The 22,692-nt window shown below is 51.6% G+C and overlaps 4 protein-coding genes across 14 annotated transcripts in view; 2 read left to right on the top strand and 2 right to left on the bottom strand.

Moving 5' to 3' along the window:
* The first annotated feature begins 228 nt into the window (after positions 1-228).
* Positions 229-2,235, top strand: HPDL (4-hydroxyphenylpyruvate dioxygenase like). Its single transcript, XM_045545568.1, has one exon. The coding sequence runs from the start codon at positions 883-885 to the stop codon at positions 1,996-1,998; it is 1,116 nt and encodes a 371-aa protein (XP_045401524.1). The 5' UTR covers positions 229-882; the 3' UTR covers positions 1,999-2,235.
* A 539-nt stretch (positions 2,236-2,774) lies between these two features.
* On the bottom strand, positions 2,775-10,450 carry MUTYH (mutY DNA glycosylase). Of its 8 annotated transcripts, XM_045545557.1 has the most exons (17): positions 10,389-10,420; positions 9,564-9,731; positions 6,828-6,942; positions 6,131-6,279; positions 6,008-6,047; positions 5,819-5,892; positions 5,642-5,683; positions 5,487-5,558; positions 5,298-5,411; positions 5,115-5,212; positions 4,889-5,033; positions 4,746-4,809; positions 4,367-4,558; positions 4,145-4,281; positions 3,904-4,056; positions 3,671-3,712; positions 2,775-2,970 (listed from the first exon to the last, which is right to left on the bottom strand). In XM_045545557.1, the coding sequence occupies exons 3-17, from the start codon at positions 6,937-6,939 to the stop codon at positions 2,839-2,841; spliced, it is 1,566 nt and encodes a 521-aa protein (XP_045401513.1). In that variant the 5' UTR covers positions 6,940-6,942; positions 9,564-9,731; positions 10,389-10,420; the 3' UTR covers positions 2,775-2,838. The 8 variants fall into 8 exon arrangements, with proteins under 8 accessions (XP_045401513.1, XP_045401512.1, XP_045401511.1 ...); XM_045545556.1 differs by lacking the exon at positions 9,564-9,731 and having other exon boundaries at positions 10,389-10,450; XM_045545555.1 differs by lacking the exon at positions 10,389-10,420 and having other exon boundaries at positions 9,564-10,230.
* A 50-nt stretch (positions 10,451-10,500) lies between these two features.
* On the top strand, positions 10,501-14,068 carry TOE1 (target of EGR1, exonuclease). Of its 4 annotated transcripts, none has more exons than XM_045545566.1 (9): positions 10,539-10,672; positions 11,391-11,530; positions 11,617-11,657; positions 11,790-11,886; positions 12,016-12,174; positions 12,442-12,701; positions 12,898-13,057; positions 13,139-13,333; positions 13,933-14,068. In XM_045545566.1, the coding sequence occupies exons 1-9, from the start codon at positions 10,621-10,623 to the stop codon at positions 13,996-13,998; spliced, it is 1,170 nt and encodes a 389-aa protein (XP_045401522.1). In that variant the 5' UTR covers positions 10,539-10,620; the 3' UTR covers positions 13,999-14,068. The 4 variants fall into 4 exon arrangements, with proteins under 4 accessions (XP_045401520.1, XP_045401522.1, XP_045401523.1 ...); XM_045545567.1 differs by lacking the exon at positions 13,933-14,068 and adding an exon at positions 13,569-13,662 and having other exon boundaries at positions 10,540-10,672; XM_045545565.1 differs by having other exon boundaries at positions 10,541-10,672; positions 13,139-13,814.
* The window catches only part of TESK2 (testis associated actin remodelling kinase 2), a 123,079-nt gene continuing 114,354 nt past the window's right edge, over positions 13,968-22,692 (bottom strand). Inside the window, exons 6-11 of the mRNA XM_045545554.1 lie at positions 17,685-17,767; positions 17,414-17,498; positions 17,084-17,167; positions 16,780-16,866; positions 15,955-16,072; positions 13,968-15,654 (exon numbers count right to left, since the gene is read on the bottom strand). Coding sequence (XP_045401510.1) covers positions 14,930-15,654; positions 15,955-16,072; positions 16,780-16,866; positions 17,084-17,167; positions 17,414-17,498; positions 17,685-17,767 — 1,182 coding nt within the window. The 3' untranslated portion in view covers positions 13,968-14,929. The remainder of the gene's footprint in view (positions 15,655-15,954; positions 16,073-16,779; positions 16,867-17,083; positions 17,168-17,413; positions 17,499-17,684; positions 17,768-22,692) is intronic.

Here is a 22,692-nt window from a genome sequence, read left to right as displayed (position 1 = left end):
AGAGACAGGGCTGAGAGATTTGCCAGAATGAAAGGAGAAACATCTAAGAGCAATATAGATGGCCCATTTTCCTATAACATCAAATTTTCTGGATCATTTTGGGGAGGGAGTGAAAAATCTGTAGCTTAAAATATTTTATTATTTTATTTTATTGAGATAGAGTCTTGCTAGAGTACAGTAGTATCATCATAGCTCACTGCAACCTCAAACTCCTGGGCTCAAGTGACATTTTAATATATTTTTTAAAAACATTGAAAAGAACATTAAGATTTAGAGGCAAACTCCAGAACTGTAAAGAAAAAAAATGAAAGCTAAGAAATTCCGTGCTTTTGGAGGGAGAATTCGTCCGCCTCCCCCAACCCGGCGGAGTCCCTTCGCTGAGCGGTGGGGGGATGAGTGAGAGCCTTGAGCCTGGCACCGAGTGAAGGCAGCTATTGTGGTCTCTTGGTCCCGGGCAGGGAGGCTAAGTGCCCAAGGTTGCGACCCGGCCTGAGGCCCTGGGAAGGAGAAGCCCAGCGTCCCCGCTGTACCCTCTGCGACTGGCCTGGCGAGAGGGGTGGAGAGTGTCAAAGGCGGAGTCGGGAGCTCCGCCCCTTTTCTCCTGCTCAGGCTGAGCTGCGGCTCCGCGTGGTTCTCACAACTCGCAGCTCAGCCCCAGTGGACGTCAGGCAGCTCCAACTGGGCCGGCGCTGCAGGAAGAACCGCGAGCCTCAAAGGGGTCGACCAGCGACTTCTCCCTGGAAAAGAGCGAGGAACGCGCTCTGCAGGAAGAACTGGACTCCTCCGGCCTCCGATTACCAGCCTGAGACTGAGAGCACCGGAGTCCCAACCCACAAGTGAGCGTCCCCAGGAGGACTAGTCGAGGTCGCCATCCCATGCGCCATGGCCGCGCTCGCCCGCCGTCTGTGCCACATCGCCTTCCACGTTCCCACCGGGCAGCCCCTTGCCCTGGACCTGCAGCGTTTCTTCGGCTTCCGACCCCTGGCGGCGCGGGAGGCGGACGGCTGGCGGCAGCTGGCCCTGCGCAGCGGCGACGCTGTTTTTTTGGTAAACGAGGGCCCGGGACCCGGGGAGCCGCTGTACGGCCTGCACCCGCGGCACGCGGTGCCGAGCGCCACGAACTTGTGCTTCGACGTGGCGGACGCCGGTGCCGCCGCCCGGGCGCTGGCTGCGCGGGGCTGCCGCGTTCTGGTGGCCCCTGTTAGCGTCCAGGACGCGCAGGGCGCCGCCACCTATGGCGTGGTCAGCTCGCCCGCCGGCAATCTCAGCCTGACCTTGCTGGAGCGTGCCGGGTACCGCGGGACCTTCCTCCCCGGCTTTGAGCCCGTACCCTCCGCGCCGGGCCCCAGCTGGGTCAGCCACGTGGACCATCTGACCTTGGCCTGCACCCCCGGCAGCTCCCCCTCACTTTCGCGCTGGTTCCACGACTGCCTGGGCTTTTGCCACTTGCCGCTGAGCCCAGGTGAGGATCCGGAGCTGGGCCTCGAGGTGGCAGCAGAGTCCGGGCCCGGGGGGCTGCGGCTTACCGCCCTGCAGACCCCACCAGGCAGCATTCTTCCCACCCTCGTGCTGGCTGAGTCCCTGCCGGGGGCCGCCGGAGGACAGGACCAAGTGGAGCAGTTCCTGGCTCGGCACAGGGGGCCGGGCCTGCAGCACGTGGGGCTGTATACGCCCAACATCGTGGAGGCCACCGAGGGGGTGGCAGGGGCCGGGGGCCAGCTCCTAACTCCCCCTGAGGCATACTACCAGCAGCCAGGCAAAAAGAGACAAATCCTAGCGGCAGGGCGGGAGCCTAGCCTTCTGGCCCGACAAGGAATCCTGCTAGATGGTGATAAAGGCAAGTTTCTGCTTCAGGTCTTCACCAAGTCCCTTTTTGCTGAGGACACCTTTTTCCTGGAACTGATTCAGAGGCAGGGGGCCACAGGCTTTGGCCAGGGCAACATCCGGGCCCTGTGGCAGTCCGTGCAGGAGCAAGCTGCCAGGAGCCAGGAAGATTGAGGAGGGCCATAGCCACCAGTCCTGCAGCTCTGGGCTAGCTGAAGCTGAGAACTGCAGGAGGCGGAGCCAGTGAAAGGCTTTCCCCGGGGCCAGGTGTGACCTGCTCTTCAGTAACTGCCAGAAATTGAGTCTCTCACTGGACTCCAAAGGGAGAACATTTTTAAAACTATAGACCATTTCTTACAAACAACTTATATCTAATACATACACACAACATAAGGAATAAAAGAATTTCACAATCAGGAAATAGAATGTAACCAATACTTTTGAAGCCTGGTTGGATCCCATTTCCTTCCCACTCCCCCCCCCCCCAAACTCTGAGATTATGAACCCTTTTTCTGTATTGTTTCACTACATATGTATCCCTAAAAAAATGATTTCGTATTTGAAGCAGGAATTTAAGCACAAATCCTCCCCAGTGCTTCCCCTGCCCCTAGGGAGCAACCGCTGCAAGTGGGGAGTGGCTGAGTCAGGACTGAGCTTCCAACCACCTGCTCTAGGGTGACGCCCCTGCTCCAGTCAAAGCTGGCCTGAAACCTAGGCAGAGAGAGTTGGGTGTCAGCCACTGGCTGGTGCTCCCTGCAGCTGCCTTCACCCTCTCCTGGGGGCTGGGGGCAGAGAGATCACTCTGGACAGAACACTCCCCCTCCATCTGCCCAGGACTGGTTGGGAGCTCAGCTGGTGGAAGTCAGGACCAAGAAGGACTTCACCACTTTCTGGGTCCCTCAGAGGTGAGGAGTGAGGGAGCTAGGGAGAGGGTAGAAAGCTCTCCAAAATGACTACAAAAATAAGCACTTTATTAACAGCAGGATTCTCAGGTGGTGGGGTCTTCCAGAGGTGTCACTCGGTTACACTGTTGGGGATGGGTGCATCAGTGGAGACAAGGGGCTGAAAGAAACTATCCAGGATTTGCTGGCCCCGGCTGGTCTTTTTCCGGCTGGATGGAGTGGACACCCGGGACCTTTTGGAACCCTGTGCAGAACAGAGGGGGCACAGGGAATCCTCTCCTCCCCCGCTTGCCCCACTCTGCTTATTTAGCTCAGGTTCTATGCTGGAATGTTGATGAGCCTTCAATCTGCCACCAGTATCTGCCCCTTCAATCAGCTCTCCAAAAGGCTGCCCCAGGGAATCTTCCTAATATGCAAATCTGACTCCCTTGGTCTCCTGAGGTCTGGTGTTTAAGCCCTGACTTGAGCTGGGCAGGCCCTCCTGACCTCTCCAGATAAACCAACTGCTCACAACCGCAGACCGTATTGTGCCCCACCTTTGCTTATACTGCTCTTAGGCCTGGAAAGAACATCCTTACTGCTGATTCCTCTCCTAAACCTGGAGAAAACCAATCATTTCTGGGACCCAGATTACCAGCTGCTTCCTCCAAACAGCCTTTCCTGATCCTTGCCTCCCAGATAGAACTGATGGCTCCGTACCTCATATCCCACAAAACCTAGTACACATATTTCATTCACCTGTGACACTGGACTGTCACTCATCGTTTTGCTCCTGTCCCCTTACCCTGCATCCCACACTAAAAGGTCCCCAGGTCAACAACTATTCCTCTACCCCTAGTGAAACCGGAAGTGGAGAATATTCATCCAAACGTGCATCAGTTAACTAATTGAAAACTGTGGATTCAGACCTGGAGAGAGATGGTTGGGTGAGGACAGAGACTCACCTTGCAGGTCCCTGGCTGTTGGCCCTCATATACACGGAACACCTAGCCAAGAAGAGGGGGAGAGGACAGGGCTGGCACCTTCTCTGAAAGAGCCAGACCCCTGTGTTCTGCCTTCAACTTCATGCCCCAGCACTTCCGTTTAAAATATGCTTTTTTGTCCTGTTTACACAGTAATAGGCTCATGTAGAACATGTAAGAAACACAAAAAAGCACAAAGACAACAAAAGTAGTGCCTTTTTCATGGCAGTGGAGACAGCTGCGGTGTGAAATTCCTCCCGTGTCAGCCAGCGCGCGCCAGGTGGTGTGGTGGTCACTGGGGTCTGCCCCTCCAGGGCCAGACCATATACTTGGTATGTCAGCTTGATGTGAGAGAAGATGTGGACCACCTGGGGGTGGGGGCAAGAGGCTTAAATAGCCTGTAGGTAGATATGGCCTCAAAAGCCATCATTCCTGGCCCCTCCATTGCTCACTCACCTCCCCAAGGTGCCGGAGGTGGGCGGCTGGGAGGGGCCCAGCCCAACTCTGCAGTTCCTGCAGCAGGGCCTTGTACTGATGCTTCTCTGAGGGCTCCAAGGTCACAGATGGGAACTCCCACAGTCCTGCCAGCAGACCTGAGGGAGGGCAACAAGGCAGTGCTGAGGGGCTGGTTAGTCCTTCAATCCTCCCTGGCTGCACATGCCTCTGCTCTCCAGGTACCTGACTTGGGCCTCTGTACCAGCAGAATTCGGGCACCCCCAAGGGCCCTGGGCTGCTCCAGAACGCAGGTAGCCGAGCATTCCTCCCTGGGGGGCCTGCGGCTGGCCTTTCGGGGAAAGTTGGCTACTCCCAGCGTCCAGTCCCAAGGCTCTGTGGTAGGCAGGCACAGCTGGCACTGTCCAGTGGTGGGAGCTGGGAATAGAGATCCCCGTGCTCCACTCAGGCCAACAGGGCTTAGGTGCCAAGCCCAGAGAGCAGGCCTTAGCCCAGCTCTGCAGAACCTTACTTGGGTTATAGGAAGAACTGGGATGAGGTTTCTGCAGGCAGCTCCCTCACAGGGCCAGGAAGGGCTAGGGCAGGGGCTAGGGCTGCTGCTCACCACACTCCTCCACGTCAGGACTGCCCAGGAGGCTCCATGAGGCTGAGAGCTGCTCCCGCTCCACCTGAGAGGCATAAGGTGGGTGTCACAGGGCAAGGGTCACTCCGGAGGACCCCTCACTGCTCCTTCCCCGGTAGGCTCACTCTCTGGTGTGCCCGGCACAGGCTCTGCACAGGACACTGGCTGCAGTGTGGACGCTGCGGGGTACACACTGTGGCCCCCAGCTCCATGGCTGCTTGGTTGAAGTCCCCGGGCCGGGCTGGGTCCACCAATTGCTGGGCTAAACTCCTATAAGAAGGGATCATCACTGTGAGCCAAAGCCCCTTGGGAGACACCCCTTCTAACCTCCCCCGTTATACAATACCCTACCAGAGCTGCTGGGAGATAACGGTGTTGCTGGGATCAGCACCAATGGCTCGAACACGGCACAGCACCCGTACCACATTCCCATCCACCACACCGGCTGCCTGGCACAGAGGAGCCTGGGAGTCAGCCTGGGCTGACAGGAAGGAGGCTGAGCATGCACAAAGTGGGGGTGGGCTATGGACTCACCTGGCCAAAGGCAATGGAAGCAATGGCCCCAGCTGTGTACCGTCCCACGCCAGGCAGGAGCCGCTGCAGAGTCTCTGCTGTACGTGGCATGTGACCCCCTAGCTCCTCTACCACCTGGTTAGGGTGGGAAGACTCAAGTTTATGAGACACCAAGGTCCCTAGACTCCTACCCTCCTGCCACCCCCTTACCTTCCGAGCTCCCTCCTGCAGTCGCCGGCCTCGAGAATAGTAGCCCAGGCCAGCCCAGAGCTGGTTCACCTCCTGTGGATGATGTCAGAGGTCAAAGAGATCATTGGTCAGTCCCTCGGTTGTCCCCATTCCCCCTACCTTAGTGTGGTTCTCACCTCCAGGGAAGCATTGGCCAGGTCCTGCAGTGTAGGCCACTTCTAACCCCCAAGGCAGGCAAAAAGAGATGAAGTCAAAGGTGAGAGTGGTGGAAGAAGCCTCTACACTCACCCCAAAGTACAGGTTCTCATCTGGGTCTGACCCATGACCCCCTCCCCTTCCTCCCTCGGAGTCACCTGCATCCATCGGGTATAGTAGTTGATCACCGTGGCAACCTGGGTCTGTTGCAGCATGACCTCTGATACCCACACTGGGGGAGAGGGGGTGGCATGAGGGCACTGCTGATCTGCCTTGTTCCCATCCCGCAGCCCCCAGACCTGAGGGCTTCAAAGCAAAGTGGCCCTGCTCTCAGGAGAGGTACTGACCAGCATATGCCCGCCTGTCCAGGTCCACCTCATCCTCCGCCTGTTAATGCAACCCCAGATGGGGAGTTAGTGTGGAGGGGGCTGGGTGCCAGCCTCCCCCACCACTGTCCCTCGCCTGCCTACCCGTCTTCTCCAGGGTAGGTCCCGCTTCTCTCGGTCGTACCAACTCAGCAGTTTCTCCCGGAAGGCTATGACTTCAGCTGTGTCTCTGAATAGATGGTATGGGGAGATGGAGGCCTGCAATACCACCTCTTCAGGCTGCCTGGCCAGACCTGCTGAGACCTCAGGACACTCAGGAATCGTCCCTGCACAGCCTGTACACCAGGGGCCCAGCACACAGCAGCTTGTGGCAGTGTGTTTCTGCTTAGGGATTCCCCCACCCCAAACCCTTGCTTAAGCTCTGGAGCTGCAGTCAGACCAGAGTTGTGTATAGCCATGGCCAAGTTTCTGGCCGTAATTTTCCCAGAGTGGTACTGTTGGCTCTCTTGTCTCTAGGTCATAATGAAAACCTAATAGTTTCAGCCAGGCATAATGTATACCTGTGTAGGGCCTTCCTATTTCCAAAACATTTTCAGGCTCATAAACTCATTTGATCCCACAAAAACCACATGAAGGAAGAAATGCAGACTACTGTTCCATTTTACTGGTAAGAAAACAGTGATGTAGAGCAATTATCCCAAAGTCACACAGCAACATAGTCAGAATTAGACCCTTAATTAGTCTCTTAATGTCTTCATACATACCATGCTCCCTTCCCAGCCTAAATCGCCCCCTTTCGTGGCCAATGAAACCAGCCTTGGGCCAGGACCGAGATGCTCACCATCAGGGCCAGAAGGCTTGGCCTGGCTGCTGAGGGCATCTTTCTCCCTTCCCTCCTGGCTGGCTGCCTGCTTCCTGTGACCACTTCCCATGGCTGCTCGTGGCTTCCTCATGGCCTGGAACAGAGACACCCAGCTAGAATAGCCACGATGAGGCTGAATCTTGAGGCTCTGCAGAGCTGGTAGCCACCTCCCTCCCTACACCATTCATATGGTGTCTAGCTTTTCTCAAGCACTCTCTAGGTGCTCATGGGTTTCCTCTTGCTGTGACACTGAGGTGCGACCAGTATGGCTAAGCAAGTGGCCTCAGGGGGACTCCAGCAGAAGTATAGCCCTGGAGACATGCAAAGAACAAGAGGACAGGGCTGGACCAGAGCCTCCTGTTTGGGAGCACTGGTGTGTCCAGGACACGTATTGTGACTGTGCTCGTGGATAGGGGTTGTTTATGGGTATCTGGGAGCATGGGGCAGGGGACAGGTGTCTCTGATTAGAGTTATTAGTATGGTTACACTGAAATAGCCTTTAGCAGTCATCTAGTCCAAAACCTTCATTTTATAGAAAGGAAAAAATCAAGGATCAGAGAGGGGAAAAGATCTGCCTGAGAACAGATGGCCAATCAGTGGAGGAATAGAGATGAGCTACTTTTTATTCCTAATTCCTAATCTTCCTGATCTAGTAAATCATAGCTGGCTAACCATTAGTAGTAATGAGAAAATGCAACCGGTTGATCTTTACTGCTCCCTGACTGTTCTTCTGGCTGTTTTCTCTAGTAGCTAACAGCACTTAGTGAACGCTCACTCTGTGCCAGACCCCACAAAGTGCTTTACTGGAGCTCTCACCAAGGTACATGCTAGAATGACCTCCACCTTAGTTATGAGGAAACTGAAGCTTGTTGAGACTAAGCAACCTGTTCTTTCAAATCCAGTGCCTGCACTCCTACACTCTGCTATATTGCAGTCTGTACTGAGCCTCTGTTTCCAACTTGGAACCTTTGACTTCACCGCCTCATTATCATCAAAAGAGCTTGCTTCCTCCTTGAGAAAGAAAAAAAAATGATACAAAGCACAATCAGCAAAGAAAAAAAACCTGAATGTACAAACCTACCTCCATTTGCACTGTCCTAAGCTCCTCCTCCTCAAGGTCTTGCTCCTTCAATCCCTTCCAACCAACACCACCCTCTCCATAGCCGAACTCACCTACTGCCATATTTCATTCTACAATCCACTCTCCAAAGAGCAAAGCAACCTTCCAGACATGATCATGTCACTTCCTTCCTTAAAACCTTCAATGGCTTACCATTAAATCCTTGAACAAATATTTATGGAGTGCCTACTATGTGCCAACCAGTTTTAGGTAATTAGAACGCTTCAGTAAATAAAACCTTAAAGATTCCTGCCCTCATGAAGGTTATATTCTAATGGGGACAGATGACAAATAATGCATGTCAATAAGTTATATATGATGTTGTGATAAATATTAGCATAAAAAGGGAAAGCAGAGCAAGTGAAGGGGACAGAGTGCCAGGGTGCGTGGTGGAATGTTGCAATTTTATTTTGTTTTTGGGGGGTTTTCTTGAGACAGAGCCTTGCTGCGTTGCCCAGGCTAGAGTGCTGTGGGTGTCAGCCTACTTCACAGCAACCTCAAATTCCTGGGCTCAAGCGATCCTCCTGCCTCAGCCTCCCAAGTAGCTAGCACTATAGGCGCATGCCACCACGCCTGGCTGGTTTTCTCTATTTTTAGTAGAAATGGGGTCTTGGTCTTGCTCAGACTGGTCTCAAACTCCTGAGCTCAAGCAATCCTCCCACCTCGGCTAGTACTCCCAGAGTACTAGGATTACAGGCGTGAACTACCACACCCAGCTGGACTGTTGCAATTTTGAAGAACCTGGTCCTATGACTTAAAGCATATGGATATCCATGGGAAAGGCATTTCAAGAAGAAATGAGTGCAAAGGCCCTAAGGAGGGTGCCTGGTCTGTTTGTGGTATGGTAAGGAGGCCAATGTGGTTAGAATGGAATGAGGCGGGGCCAAGTAGCAGGACGGTGTGGGAGGTAATCTCTCTTCCATAGAAATGGGGCTAGGGTCACAAAGTACCTTATAGGCCACTGGAGGACTCTTTGGCTGTCACACCCTTGCTCTTAGAATAGGGGCCGGGTGCAGTGGCTCACGCCTGTAATCCTAGCACTCTGGGAGGCCGAGGCGGGTGGATCACTTGAGCTCAGGAGTTCGAGACCAGCCTGAGCAAGAGCAAGACCCTGTCTACTAAAAATAGAAAGAAATTATATGGACAGCTAAAAATATATATAGAAAAAAATTAGCCGGGCATGGTGGCACATGCCTGTAGTCCCAGCTACTAGGGAGGCTGAGGCAGAAGGATCGCCTGAGCCCAGGAGTTTGAGGTTGCTGTGAGCTAGGCTGACGCCATGGCACTCTAGCCCGGGCAACAGAGTGAGACTCTGTCTCAAAAAAAAAAAAAAAAGAATAGGAGCCAATCCTCTTACTACAGCCTTGTGTGTCCAAGGTCAGGGCCCCACCCACCTCATCCCTTTTCACTATGCTCTAGAGCCATGGTCACCTGAATTTAATTGCTTCAGTTGCCTACGTGTTTGTCTCTCTGTCCAACCTGGGGCTTCACGCAATCCATTTCCTCTCCTTGGACATCTCTTCTATGCTTGACCTAACATCTAATCAGTTTTCAGGTCTATCCTTAAATGTCCAAATCAGGTCCTCCAGTCTTACCCTCTCATGTACTTCACCATTGCAGCTCTTCTTCCAATTTTAACTTCACATGTATTTGTGATTCTTCTGGTCAGTGTCTGCTTCCCCCACTTGTTGTAAAAAACTACATGAGTCCAAGGACTGAGTCTCTTCTGTTGACTGTTGTCCCCAGAACCAGTGCCAAGTAAACTATACATAATAAATACTTGTTAAATGAATTAAGGGTAATAGAATGGCAGATAGTCAAAGGAGATTTTCCCTCTTTTAAGACGGGAGAAACGCAAACAGTTCTGAATAATAATAAAAAGGACTCAGAAAAGTTGAAGATGAACTAGAAACAGTGAATAACCAAGGAGAAAGCGTTAGTGGACCAAGAGGGGACGGGAACCAGAATGCTTGGGAGGGACTGGTCTCCAGTAGAAACAACGCTCTTGAGTCATGTTCAATCACCCTCTACGTCAATTATACCACCTAACCACTGTACAATTTGTCCCTTCCTCGCCATCCCTACTCCCAGAGTTTTAATTCAAGTCCGCATTATCACTTGCTTGGATTATTTCAAAAGCTTCCCTGACGGTAGCTCTACCTTCTCTGCAGCTTTGTCCTGTGCCCTGAGCTCCGCCTTTCACTGAGCTCTCCATCCTCTCCCGGGATTCGCCCATGCCTAGAACATCCTTCTTCCCCCCCCACCACCACGCCCCTCTCCTTGTCTAACTCCTAGATGTGCTTTAAGGTCAAATTCAGGCAGTGCCACCTGCCCCACCCGACCCCCGGGCCGCGTGGATGAGGACAGCATGACACCGAACCCCCACGTTCCCGCCCGGAGGTACTGGAAGAAGACATTACCTCCCGAGCTGCCTCCCGCGCCGGCGCTCCGGCGCACCCCAAGGGGCGTGGCTCCGTGCGGCGAGCCCGGTGCACCAGCCAATAGGCTCTTAGCGCGCGCCGGGAGGACTCCCCCGCGCCCCCCCACGGAGGGCGAGACCCCGCCCCATCCCCTACGGCCGGAGCCGCGCCAGGAGACGAAGCGGAAGTCCCGCGTGCCCACAGGCGACTCAAGCTGGAGACGCGCAGCGTCATGGCCGCCGACAGTGACGATGGCGCAGCTTCAGCTCCAGCAGCTTCCGACGGTGAGCGCCTTCCCAGGGGTCGCCTTAAAAGCCTGTGCGCTCCAGGGAACGGGTAGGCCTCGGGTTCATAGTTGTAGAGGCAGACCTGAAGTCCAGAGGACTAGCTCCGCCTGAAGCAGCCACGAGCCGACTACAAGTCCCGGTGTGCACTACAGCGCGGGCGGCGAAAGCCTCAAGCGTTGGGAACATAGTCAGGACTGGTGGCGTGTCGGGAGATGTAGTCTGGAGCTCATAACTGTTAGTAGATGTGATTCAGTTCAGTGGAGCAGGTCCACGAGAAGTATGACGTATTGGGAGGTCTCTTGTGGGGCATTATTTGTCTGGCTCTGGGGAATACTGGGAACAAAAGTCACTTGTGGCTGCTGGGAACAGAAGTATGGATCCTTGTGGTATATTAAAGGAGTTGAAATCCTCAAGCCCTACAAAATATTTTCTTGCAGCACGTGGGAAAAAGGAACCTCAAAGGTCATCTAGTCCAACTTTGCCCTTTACAGATTGTGACATTAATGGGGAAGTAATTTTCCCAGGCTCACACAGGCCACTAGAAGACCCAGGCTTTCTCTCCCCAAATTCAGGGTACTGTCCTACCGAGAACACATGAAATACAAAAGCTACCAATGGAAACTGCCCCCGCCCCCCAATGGCCTAGCTTGGTGACTGTTTCCCCGGCTTGGGTCCTTGGGTGAGCATGAACATCCATCACCTTCCTTACTCTCAGGTGGTGTCAGCAAAAGCACAAAATCTGGGGAAGAGCTAGTCCAGGTTCCTGTGGTGGATGTGCAAAGCAACAACTTCAAGGAGATGTGGCCATCCCTCCTGCTGGCCATAAAGACAGCTAACTTCGTGGCTGTGGACACGGTGAGGGTTGGGAAACAAGGAGGGTGGGTGGTTATGGAGAGGATGGTGATGGGGGCCTATCACCACTTCCCTTTACCCACCTGTAGGAGCTGAGTGGGCTTGGGGACAGGAAGAGTTTGCTGAACCAGTAAGTATAAGCGCTATTCTCTTTAGTCTCAGACCTCAACTCTGGAGGGGGTGGAGGGTCACAATCCTGGGTGGTTTGGGTCGTTCATCAGGCTAACTCCCAGCCACAGCCACCGCCAAACCCAACCCCAAGGTGCATCGAGGAGCGTTACAAGGCTGTGTGTCATGCTGCCAGGACCCGTTCTGTCCTCTCCCTGGGCCTTGCTTGCTTCAAGCAGCAGCTTGACAAGGTATGGGCTGATCTCTTCCCCATCCCAGGTCTATAGCTGGTGGGAGGAGGGTTGAGGTCCTGGGGAACATCAGGTATGAGGTTTTTTTTCTCCCAAATCTTGATACAACAGATGCTCTTTCTCTCCCAGGGCAAACATTCCTACCTGGCTCAAGTGTTTAATCTCACCCTGCTTTGCATGGAGGAATATGTCATAGAACCAAAGTCTGTGCAGTTCCTGGTACAGCATGGCTTCAACTTCAACCAGCAGTATGCCCAGGGCATCCCCTACCATAAGGGCAACGACAAGGTAGGCTTCCAGACTCGAGTGTGCCCCTTCTGTGACTTCATTTCTTCCTATACTAGGCTGGATGCCTGCGGAGAATCTGCTGCTTAGGGAGTATGAGGAATCACTAGTGACAGGGCTGAGGAAACAAGACTGATAGGAGGGTGGGTAGCATTGGGTTAGGTAGAGAGGGAGAACTTTCCAGGTGGGGGGAGCCTGGGATAAGTGTCCTACAGAAGAGGCTTTGTGGGGGACTCTGTCCTTCCCAGTAACCCCATTACTTCCACTTAGGGTGATGAGAGCCAGAGCCTGTCAGTACGGACACTGTTCCTGGAGCTGATCCGGGCCCGCCGGCCCCTAGTGCTACACAATGGCCTTATAGACTTGGTGTTCCTGTACCAGAACTTCTATGCACACCTCCCAGATAATCTGGGAACCTTCACCGCTGACCTGTGTGAGATGTTTCCAGCAGGCATTTATGACACCAAATATGCTGCTGAGTTTCATGCTCGCTTCGTAGCCTCCTACTTAGAATATGCCTTCCGGAAATGGTGAGGAAATGCCTGAGGGAAAGGGGTGGGGCCTGATAAGTGCCTATTTCATTCACTTAAGATATTTATTGAGCTCCTACCATGTGCCAGGCACTGTTTTAGGTGCTGAGGATTCAGCAGTGAACAAAACAGACAAAAAACCCTGCTCTCATGGAGCTTATATGCTAGTGGACCAATACCCTTTGCGCTGTTGCAGTGAACGGGAAAATGGAAAGCAGCGGGCAGCTGGCAGCCCACACCTTACCCTGGAGTTCTGCAGCTATCCTTCTAGCATGAGGGCTCATATTGACTACCGCTGCTGTATGCCCCCTGCAACCCACCGCCCTCATTCCACCAGTGTCTGTGACAATTTCTCGGTGAGAATACCTGCCTATTTACTGGGGGAGGGGAGGTTCTAATGCCTGGAACCCCTTTCTAAGCCTTTTTCCCACCTCTAGGCCTATGGCTGGTGTCCCCTGGGACCACAGTGTCCACAGTCCCATGATATTGACCTTATCATTGACACTGATGAGGCTGTGCTGGAGGACAAGCGGCGACGGCGACGGCGTAGGGAAAAACGGAGGAGGGCTTTGTTGAACCTGCCTGGGACACAGACCTCTGGGGAAGCTAAGGATGGTCCTCCCAAGAAGCAGGTCTGTGGGGATAGCCTCAAGGTTGAGGAAAAAGAGCAAAGGGTGGCTGATGATGAAACTAAGAACCTGTCTTGCTCTGAGCAAGGTCACAAAAATGATACGGAGCTGGGGCTTAAGGCAGCAAGGCCTGAAAAAGCTGACATGGCTACCTCAGAAGTGCCAGGGAGTCAAGCCAGTCCTAACCCAGCACCAGGGGATGGATTGCATCGGGCTGGTTTTGATGCCTTTATGACAGGTTATGTGATGGCCTTTGTGGGAGTGAACCAGGAACCTCAGCCCTACAGCTCTGGACCCTGGCTCCCTGAATGCCACAACAAGGTGTATCTGAGTGGCAAAGCTGTACCCCTCACAGTGGCCAAGAGCCAGTTCTCCCGTTCCTCCAAAGCCCACAACCAGAAGATGAAGCTGGCTTGGGGAGAAGCTGACCCAACTTCTACCTAGCACTTGGGGCCCAGGAAGAGCAACTGAGGGTAGAACAGAGGTATCTGGGTCCCTCTAGCCTGTAAATGTCATACTCAACTACTACTGAGTTTGGGGGAGGGGGAGTGGTCCTGGCAAAGATACTGCTGCATTGACCTGGACATTCTCCTTCACTCCAGAGGCTGAGGTACAAGGGCACAAGAAAGTTGACCAGCACCTGTAATACCAACTTTATTTATTTTTAAATCTGAAAGTGTCTTGGGAAAGTTTTACAAAAAAAAAAAAAAATCAACAGAAACAAGTTATGAAAATATTTGACCAGCTTCATCTTTGGTTATTTCTTATTGCGGCTCTATAAGGACAGACTGTTCCCGAAGCTCCAGGCATAGCAGGAAGGGAAGAAAATCAGTCCGTATATAAACTGTTTAACCAATTGAGTGTATCACATGTTGACAAATACATAGAGCAGACCCTACGGCCTACAAAACCAGCCCCACTCCCAACCACAAGGTTGAAAGTTTTATGGGGCAGAACATTAAGACTCCATTATAAATATGAAAATAGATTAATCAACTGGAAAAGGTTTTTGAATAGGTTAGCTAAGAGCCATGACCACCATGCTGCCTTGCCCTCCCCTTGCATAGAAATGTGACGTGGTCTGACCACGCAGTAAGTGCAAACAGCAGTTATTCAAGTGTCTTAGACATACTGGCGAGAAGCACCCCAGTCTTCAAGTCTGGGAAACAGTCATGCCCTTTATGGCCTTTTGGTCAGCTCTACGGTCCATCCAGTAGCCTTATTTGCCCCAAGAAAGGGCAAGAAACAGACTTGGGGTGGGAAAAGAAACAGGGGTCATAGCTGCCTGCCAGCTCAGCCTAGAACTAGGGGTCCTCTGGTCCTATATGGGGTCGGGGGTCGGGGGTCTGGTGGGAGCCAGAGCTCCTTGCTGGATTTCAGAGGCTTGGTATCAGGTGTTGGCCCTAGCTAGGAAAGCCTCTCACTGCTGTCTCCCCTCTCATACACAGCCAGTGGGCACTGGGAGCCCAAAAGTTGAGCCTGGCTTGGTCTAGCCTGCTTGCTTTGTGGGCTCCAGGGAAAAGTCAAGGCTGTGTACCAAGGGGGCCCTGTGGCTTCAGCTGAAGGTCCATCCCAAGGTGTGGCAGGGACCAACTCCCCTCACCCATCCTGCTCTCCCTGGGTTTGCCGGCCTATGCCTGAGATGGAGAAGGAAGCTGGAGCCAAGCCTCTTGGCTTTTCTTCTTCTACCTCCATCTCCTCAGAGGCACTCGCAGGGCATGTACTGGTCCCCTGGGGCCTGGGCCCAAAACCGTTTTCTTCCTGGAGACTAGAGCAGTCCATGGCCTCATGGGTTGGAGCAGCTGGTAGGGCAGATGCCCGGAATGGTGGGATCTCCTTTACTCTGTACTTGAGACTACTGAGGCGTGGTGGGGGCCCATCAGATAGTGATTCTTCCTGGCCCACAAATGGACAGGCTTCTTGACGTAAGAATTCAGGTGACCCAGGCAAGGAACGCCACCGGCGAGCAGGTGGTGGGGCCAGGGGCTCCTGCCAATCAGCCAAAGGCATAGTTCCGGGCCCTGGTGCATCCAGGTCAAATACAAGGGAGATGACAGACTTGCTGGGCAGGTCAAAGAGCTTGATCTTGCCACCCTTGAGGTCCTGGCGAGCACTGAAAGGGTTGACTTTGGGGGTATGGGTAGCACCATCTCGTGGCCGGTAGTAGGGATCCAAGACACTCACTGTACGTGGGGGTTTACGGGAGAAGATGTCTGACTGGCTTCGAGACAACCAGATGGTACGTCTTGGGCGTGGTGACTTGGGGGGGATCTTGTCATCCAGTGAGCTCAGTCGCTTCACCCCAGGTACTTTGTCCAAGAGTCCTGAATAATAGTGAGTCAGTCTGGATTACTCTCACTAGTCATAACAAATAGAAGCAGTACTTTACCACAAAGTGTTTTCACTCACGAGAGCAAAGTAGGTACTGTTCCATTTCATCAATAAACAGACTCAGAGGAGGGAAAAGCCAGAACTCTTACAGAGTCCCATACTTTTTCCATCATCATTCCCTCCCCTTTTGCTTCTGGTCCTGGGATCTTGCAATCACAGCCCTAGAGGGCAAGACCCCACACCCTAATTTCCTCCCTTGGGGTCAGGTTGGAATCTTTGATCTAATCTCTTACCCTTGGCTGTGGGCTGTAGCTTCCTCTCTCTCTCCTGCTCTTCTTCCTGTAAGCGGCTCAAAATTTCCTCCAGGGTCTTCCCAATCTCCACAAAGGATGGGCGCAGTTTGGGGTCCATCTGTAGGCATCCACACCAGCCATTAGCCTTGCCCTCCATCTCCCACCCCAAGGATAGCATTTGAGTCTGTTTCTGGCATCTTTTAAGATTCAGATAGACAGCTAAGAGATCTTTTCTATAGGCCCCAGGTAATGAGGGTGATTCCCAGGGCTAAGGCCTAGGAAGATGCTATTGCCTACGATCCTCCTCTGTCAGTCTCCTTTATGTGAGTTTCTTATGTGCCTTATTTGGCACAAAACCCTCCGAAAGTATGTTCACATTGGTTTATTCTGTTCCTGAGTTCTGTTGCTAATGTGTTTCTGGGAGGTACCTGATCAAAGCCCAGTCACTTGGTCATAACAGGTAGGTCCAGCCCACCAGAGCTGTACACATGAAGGCTAACAAAAGCCTTTCTTGTGTGCTTCAGGACCAGCTGGATCCACCATCCAACAATAAACCCTGACCAGAATCCCATCGACACCCAAGGCAAGGGGTGGTGGGTCTGTCCTGCAGACTGAGGACCAGATAATACAGAGCAAATTTTTCTTTTCTTGGTCCAGGGCACTGGAGAGCCTCACCGGGCCCAGAGGGAGGGGAAGGTATGGTTGCTGTCACTCTTTCAATGAAAATGAGGCCTTCTGAGGCTAACTAGCAGCCTCTACAGTCCTAGCCAGGTGAAAAGGGTTCGGCCAGCCTCTGACCAAAGCCAAGGGGAGAAAGACACTCACATTACAGCAGTTGAAGGTGAGCTGCAGAAAGTCTGGGGGACAGTCTCCCACCATGTGCTGGAAAGCGTCGTAGTCCAGCCCGAAATTCTGTGGATGGGTATGGTGGGGAGGGTATAGGGGACATGGGTAGACAGGTCATTAATCTCCCTACTCATCCTGGCCTGCTCAGAAGAAGAGGATGGGAGCTGCCCCTGAAAAGTAGCCACACACTCAGTTCCAGCAACTCCACCCCAAGGACAAAGCAGTTGCAGAGCCTCAATCCAGCCCCATCCCAGTGGCGCTGATCCCCATGCCTGCAGCTCACCTCTGTGCGGGGAAGATAGTCCGGATCAGCCTGGATGCGGGCGATGATCTCGCAGAGGATGATACCATACGAGAACACATCTGCCTGGTGGGTAGTCAGACCTCGGTTTCCCTCTCAGTGGGCTGAGGGGTGGGGTGTCTGCCCCCCCATGTCTAACAGCCCAGGCCTGGGCTCTATTGCCCATATTTCATCCAAGCCACCCACTGGGCAGCTGCCAGTACCAGACCTACTCTTAGCAAGAACACCCTGAACATAAAGGGTGATCCTGGACACTTTCTGCTAAGAGTAGATTCTAAAGAGAACCAGGCCTTGAGATACCCCCAGACTTACCTTCTCATTGTAGGGCTCATCTCGGAGAACCTCAGGTGCCATCCAGAAGGGTGAGCCCACTACGGCCAATTTCTCACACCCCATGCTGTGGAGGAAGATTATACAGAAAATGAGCTTGCCACTTCCTGGCACAATGGGATCTTCCTCTCCTCCAAGGACTAGGACTGACCAAATTTAAGGGAGTTGAGGTTGAACTGTAATCAAGTGCTGGAATTTTCCCTTAGTTTCAGCCCCCTTTCCTCAGACCCCAGCATTCATTAGGGCTACTCACCTGACATCAGGGATCTTCTCAGCCAGGCCAAAGTCAGCAACCACTGCAGAATAACCGTTCTCATCCCTCTTTATCAGGCAGTTCTTGGGTTCCCAAAGAAGAGAAGATAATGTGGCTCAGACGTAGGGATCATCCAGCCATAGTTATCACCCAACCCTCCCTTCCTATCACAGGGCACCATGTCCTCTGCTCCTTGGTGAAACACACTCTTAGGCTGGCCCCAGTAGTCAGATCTGGGGGCACTAAGCCATGTGAAATGAATTAGTCCTGGATCTTGGGTGGCTTCCCTAAGATTCACTTCATACTCCAAACACAATTTGTTTTTGCTTTTTAAGTGCTAGGTGCACTTTTAGAGATACCTCAATGAACAAAACAAAAACTCTTGTCCTCTTGGAGTTTACAATCTTAGTGGAGGAAGACAGACTATCAAGCCCCTGCTTCCTCCACCCTCAGGATGCAGAGACCCCAAAACCCAGGCCTGACCTTGCCAAGTTAATAAAGCATAAGACAAGTGCCTACATTAACTTTCACTGCCCACAGGATCACAACTAACCTCTATGGCATTAAAAGTCTATGATTTGGCTCCATCCAACTGGCTTACTCCCCACACTCCTACTCCTGGTGCCCCTATGCACATATTCTCATCCAGACTTGTCACAGACAAGCTTGACTTACCAAGCCTAAGCAGGCCCTTCAGGCCTTTGCCTTTGCTTATACTGTTCCTTTCCACTTGGAATATGCTACACTTTCACCTCTCCATCTCAAACTCCTTTAACTCCTCCTCTATGCCACTTCCTCTTGCAGTCGAGCAGAGAGGCTGTGAGCTCCTCAGGAGCAGGTTCTGGTTTGGGCCTGCCTTCCTTACAGTATTTAATTCATGGGAGAAGCTGAGGATATGCTCGCTGAACAAATGCTCCCATCTTCAGAGAAAGGGTGAACCCAAATGACCTATAAACAAACATAGCAGCAACTAGCTCTCCCCACATAGCTGCATTCAAAATAGCCCTACACCACTCTGGCTTAAGAGGCACCTCACCCCACCCCCTTCTCCAGAGGCAGCAGAGCAGGGATCCTTGGCTCACAGAAACATTTCTGGGGCCAGCAAGACCCTATCTGACCCAAACCATCCCTCCCTCCTCCTTGCCAGCCTTGGCATCTAGTTGCTAAGACATTGCCAAATCACTTCCCTGCTTACTCCGCATCAGGTACAAATTAATCCCTTACTCTGGCCTTAATGTGATTACACTATTCCCCATCCCCAAGCTGGAAGGAACCTGATTCGTCACATCGCCTACCCTGGATCCCAGGTAGAAATGCATCATCTCTGGCTTCCAAGTAGGACAGTCACTGTGCTTGTCCTGGTTTTGGCCCTGCTGGCTCAGCACCCTAGTCCCCTGACTTTGACTGTCTGTGGGAAGATGGCCCTAGGCCAGCCTGCCTATTAGGCAGCCAAAGCCCCAGCTATCGGGCACCAGCCTGTGAGGTAGTGGCAGCTCAGATCTGTCACCTATTTCTCTCCCATCTTAGAAGACAACTTGCCTAGAGTAAGCACTAAGAGAGGCCCAGTCAGACTTCCCTGAGACAAGAGGTAACCTTTTCAGGTTAGAAAAGCAGCCCAGGCTGCTGCTGCCTGGCTCCAGTTCCTCTTTGTCCTCACCCCTACTATAGTACATCACACTGTTGCAGAGTGACTTACATGTTTGCCTCTTTAAGGGCGGGAAAGGATCCCATTCATCTCTGTATCTCTAACCTAGCACCGGCACACAGGAGCTTGGCAAAAGTTTATTAAGTGAAAGTTTGATCTGATGACTGAAGCAGCTGAGCTTCTTTTAAAAGCATGTGTCAAATGCAAACAGTAATCATACATTTGACTCCATAGTAAGGACGGAGCTGACAGAGGCCACAAAAGGGTGGCCACGGATGATGCATCTCCTGGAAACCTACACAAATTCTTCAGAACTAGGCCAGAGTAGACACCTGAGAGAAGTTCCTGAGGTGTCTTGGAACAGAACAGTCAGTATTGACACTGAATAAAACCACCTGAGCAGAGAACTGCCGCGTCCATTTGTTATTGTTTGCTCTAAGCTAAAGCTATTTCCATAACAACAATAAAAAGGCTTTCAATGTGCCATCACCTCTTTCCCCTCACCCCCAACAAACTCCATAAACCCAGTTAGCATCAGGTAGCAAAAGACTGGTTCTACATCTCAAGAAAGGTTAACATGTTCTTTTCACAGCACAGGGAGATCAGTGACTGAACTGCCTCAGAGACTGCTATAGTCAAAGTCTCTTAGAAGATTATCAGTTTTGTTTTGATGTGTTCCATCCCTTGCCCTCAACCCTCTCATGTGGTCCCATACCTTTACTTACCATAGCTGTTATGTAATGACCTCCTCACTTATCTGTCTCCACAACTAGACTAAAAGCCCATGGAGTGTACATATTGGATTCCAGTCATTTCTATGTTCCCAATACTGTGTCCTCTAATAGCACAGTAAAATGGTTCTCAGAAGCTATTGATGGTTCTCATTATAAAAAATAACTCCAGTGTTCCCTAATAGCCACTCTCTACATCCTTCCAGCATTCAACTTTGTTCCTAATTCATGTTCTCTCCACTCTCTGAAAATTGGCAGTTCTGTTCCTAGTTGTGTGGCATAGCCTAAGACCATAGCCAGATAGGCTTTTCACTCTGGGGAAATCACCAGAGTGGCTTCTATGGAGTCAACATGGAACAACAATCAAGAACAACCAAGAACTAAAGGTCCGATTCGTAATTCATACACATACTCCCAACAGTAACCACAGTGGTGCTTTCTTGATGCCAGGCTGTAATGGTATTAAGCAAAAACAAACTGCTCTCTTAGCTACTTCAAGAGCCAAGGCTCATGTATACTTGTACTACTTACTTCTAGAGCTACTGGTAAAAGCTTGTGTGTGGTTATTGCCAGTTCTTTATGGAGCTCATGAACTGAATATTTTTAAAGCCACACTGCCTCCCACTCCCTTCTAAGTAAGCTCTGCACAAATCCATTTCAGGCTGCTGCTTACAAAATTAGACCAGGCCGGGCGCGGTGGCTCACGCCTGTAATCCTAGCACTCTGGGAGGCCGAGGCGGGTGGATCGTTTGAGCTCAGGAGTTCAAGACCAGCCTGAGCAAGAGCGAGACCCCGTCTCTACTAAAAATAGAAAGAAATCATCTGGCCAACTGAAATATATATAGAAAAAATTAGCTGGCCATGGTGGCGCATGCCTGTAGTCCCAGCTACCTGGGAGGCTGAGGCAGTAGGATCGCTTGAGCCCAGGAGTTTGAGGTTGCTGTGAGCTAGGCTGGTGCCACGGTACTCACTGTAGCCCGGGCAACAAAGCGAGACTCTGTCTCAAAAAAAAAAAAAAAAAAAATTAGACCAAACAGCTGTATCTGGCAGACTTTTCATTCTTAAAGCAGTACTGCAGTAGCTGCTGACATGTAAATCCTACAAAGGCAATACTACTTGCAGGAGGTATGCTGATAGGAAAGTAGGGATCCTTTTGCCGCTACCACAGGCTCAGAACCATTTGGAAAAGGCATCTACTTCTCTCTGTCCTGGTTTACCGACTTAGAACATGTTCCCACTTTAAATCCCTCCTGTTAGCTCTGGTCTGAGAAGCATGGACTAATCACTCCTGTAAGGTCAAGGATAGAATCTCTTTTACAGACTGGGAACACTGAGGTCCCAACGGCACTGAAGTAATTTGGAAAGGTGGGACAAAACTGGGCCTGGGACCCAAAATCTCATCTCTGCAGCAGATGTTTTGGCCTCTTGCTATCAAGCCCATTCCCCGAAACAGAGCCAGGAAGCCCCCACTCTCACAGGCTCTGTGCTAGGTGCTATGAATACAAAGGTAAATAAGAGGAGCGCTTGAGAAACTAATGCGCTGATGGGAAACACAGAACAAAACAATCAAATATGAAGTGTACACTTCTAAAATATAGGTAACACTGATCTTAAAGAAATCAAACATGGACCCAAGGTTGACAATGAAGACATAGTCTGGAAACCTCAGAGCCCTCTGCTGTCCCATGAGCCTTATTTCTCCTTGGGGCTTCTCAATCTTAGGGTCACTGCCACCACCACACAAGTGTCCTGGGTGGGGCTGCTCTGGCCTGGGTATGGACATACAATCTTCTCCCTGATTCCTGCAACATATACAACAAGGCTGGAACATTCAGACAAAACTTTACCACAAAAAGCTCAGAGATGATAAAAGGGTAATGAACACAAAAAGAATCTCAAATTAGATAGTTTATAAAGTTTATAAGACTCACTTGTCTTCAACTTGAGATCCCCTACAGTGCCTTCCTCTAGAGCTTGCAAAGGTCATTTGTTCTTTTTTTTTTTTTTTTGAGACAGAGTCTCACTTTGTTGCCCGGGCTAGAATGAGTGCCGTGGCGTCAGCCTAGCTCACAGCAACCTCAAACTCCTGGGCTTAAGCGATCCTACTGCCTCAGCCTCCCGAGTAGCTGGGACTACAGGCATGCGCCACCATGCCCGGCTAATTTTTTTTTTCTATATATATTTTTAGTTGTCCAGATAATTTATTTCTATTTTCAGTAGAGACGGGGTCTTGCTCAGGCTGGTCTCGAACTCCTGAGCTCGAGCAATCCACCCACCTCGGCCTCCCAGAGGACTAGGATTACAGGCATCCTAAGTCATTTGTTCTTTATCCTTAACACTTTAAAATCCAGACCCAGGAAAGCACAGTGCAGAAACAGAGTTCTTTCTCCTAAGTTCCTAGTTTCTTGTGTCAAGCCAACTGACACTGGGAATACCCACTGCCTATGAGAAAAAACAAAGGACAGTGGTCTTACCCTATAGTCCAAAAAGGTTAGTCATTTTTTACAATACAACACAACAAGCCCACACAGAACCACACTTGAACACTAGTGTGGTGGGACAAAGTGCTTTCGGGGCATAGAAGGGAACATGATGAACTCTCATGAACTCTCTTCCTCCAGAATGATCTTCC

The sequence above is a fragment of the Lemur catta genome, chromosome 3 (genome assembly GCF_020740605.2).
Source record: "Lemur catta isolate mLemCat1 chromosome 3, mLemCat1.pri, whole genome shotgun sequence".
Taxonomy (NCBI): domain Eukaryota; kingdom Metazoa; phylum Chordata; class Mammalia; order Primates; family Lemuridae; genus Lemur; species Lemur catta.
This window is presented reverse-complemented; position numbering and strand designations above follow the sequence as displayed.

Bases quoted from the DNA above. Each gene is read 5' to 3' on its own strand.
- HPDL (XM_045545568.1), top strand. From the start codon at position 883: ATGGCCGCGCTCGCCCGCCGTCTGTGCCACATCGCCTTCCACGTTCCC.
- MUTYH (XM_045545556.1), bottom strand. From the start codon at position 6,939: ATGAGGAAGCCACGAGCAGCCATGGGAAGTGGTCACAGGAAGCAGGCA. The intron at 4,810-4,888 runs GTGAGCCTACCG...TATGCCTCTCAG, and splicing joins TGTGCCGGGCACACCAGAGA to GTGGAGCGGGAGCAGCTCTC. The intron at 4,057-4,144 runs GTGAGTGAGCAA...CCCCACCCCCAG, and splicing joins ACCTCCGGCACCTTGGGGAG to GTGGTCCACATCTTCTCTCA.
- TOE1 (XM_045545564.1), top strand. From the start codon at position 10,621: ATGGCCGCCGACAGTGACGATGGCGCAGCTTCAGCTCCAGCAGCTTCC. The intron at 10,673-11,390 runs GTGAGCGCCTTC...CCTTACTCTCAG, and splicing joins AGCTCCAGCAGCTTCCGACG to GTGGTGTCAGCAAAAGCACA. The intron at 13,058-13,138 runs GTGAGAATACCT...TCCCACCTCTAG, and splicing joins GTGTCTGTGACAATTTCTCG to GCCTATGGCTGGTGTCCCCT.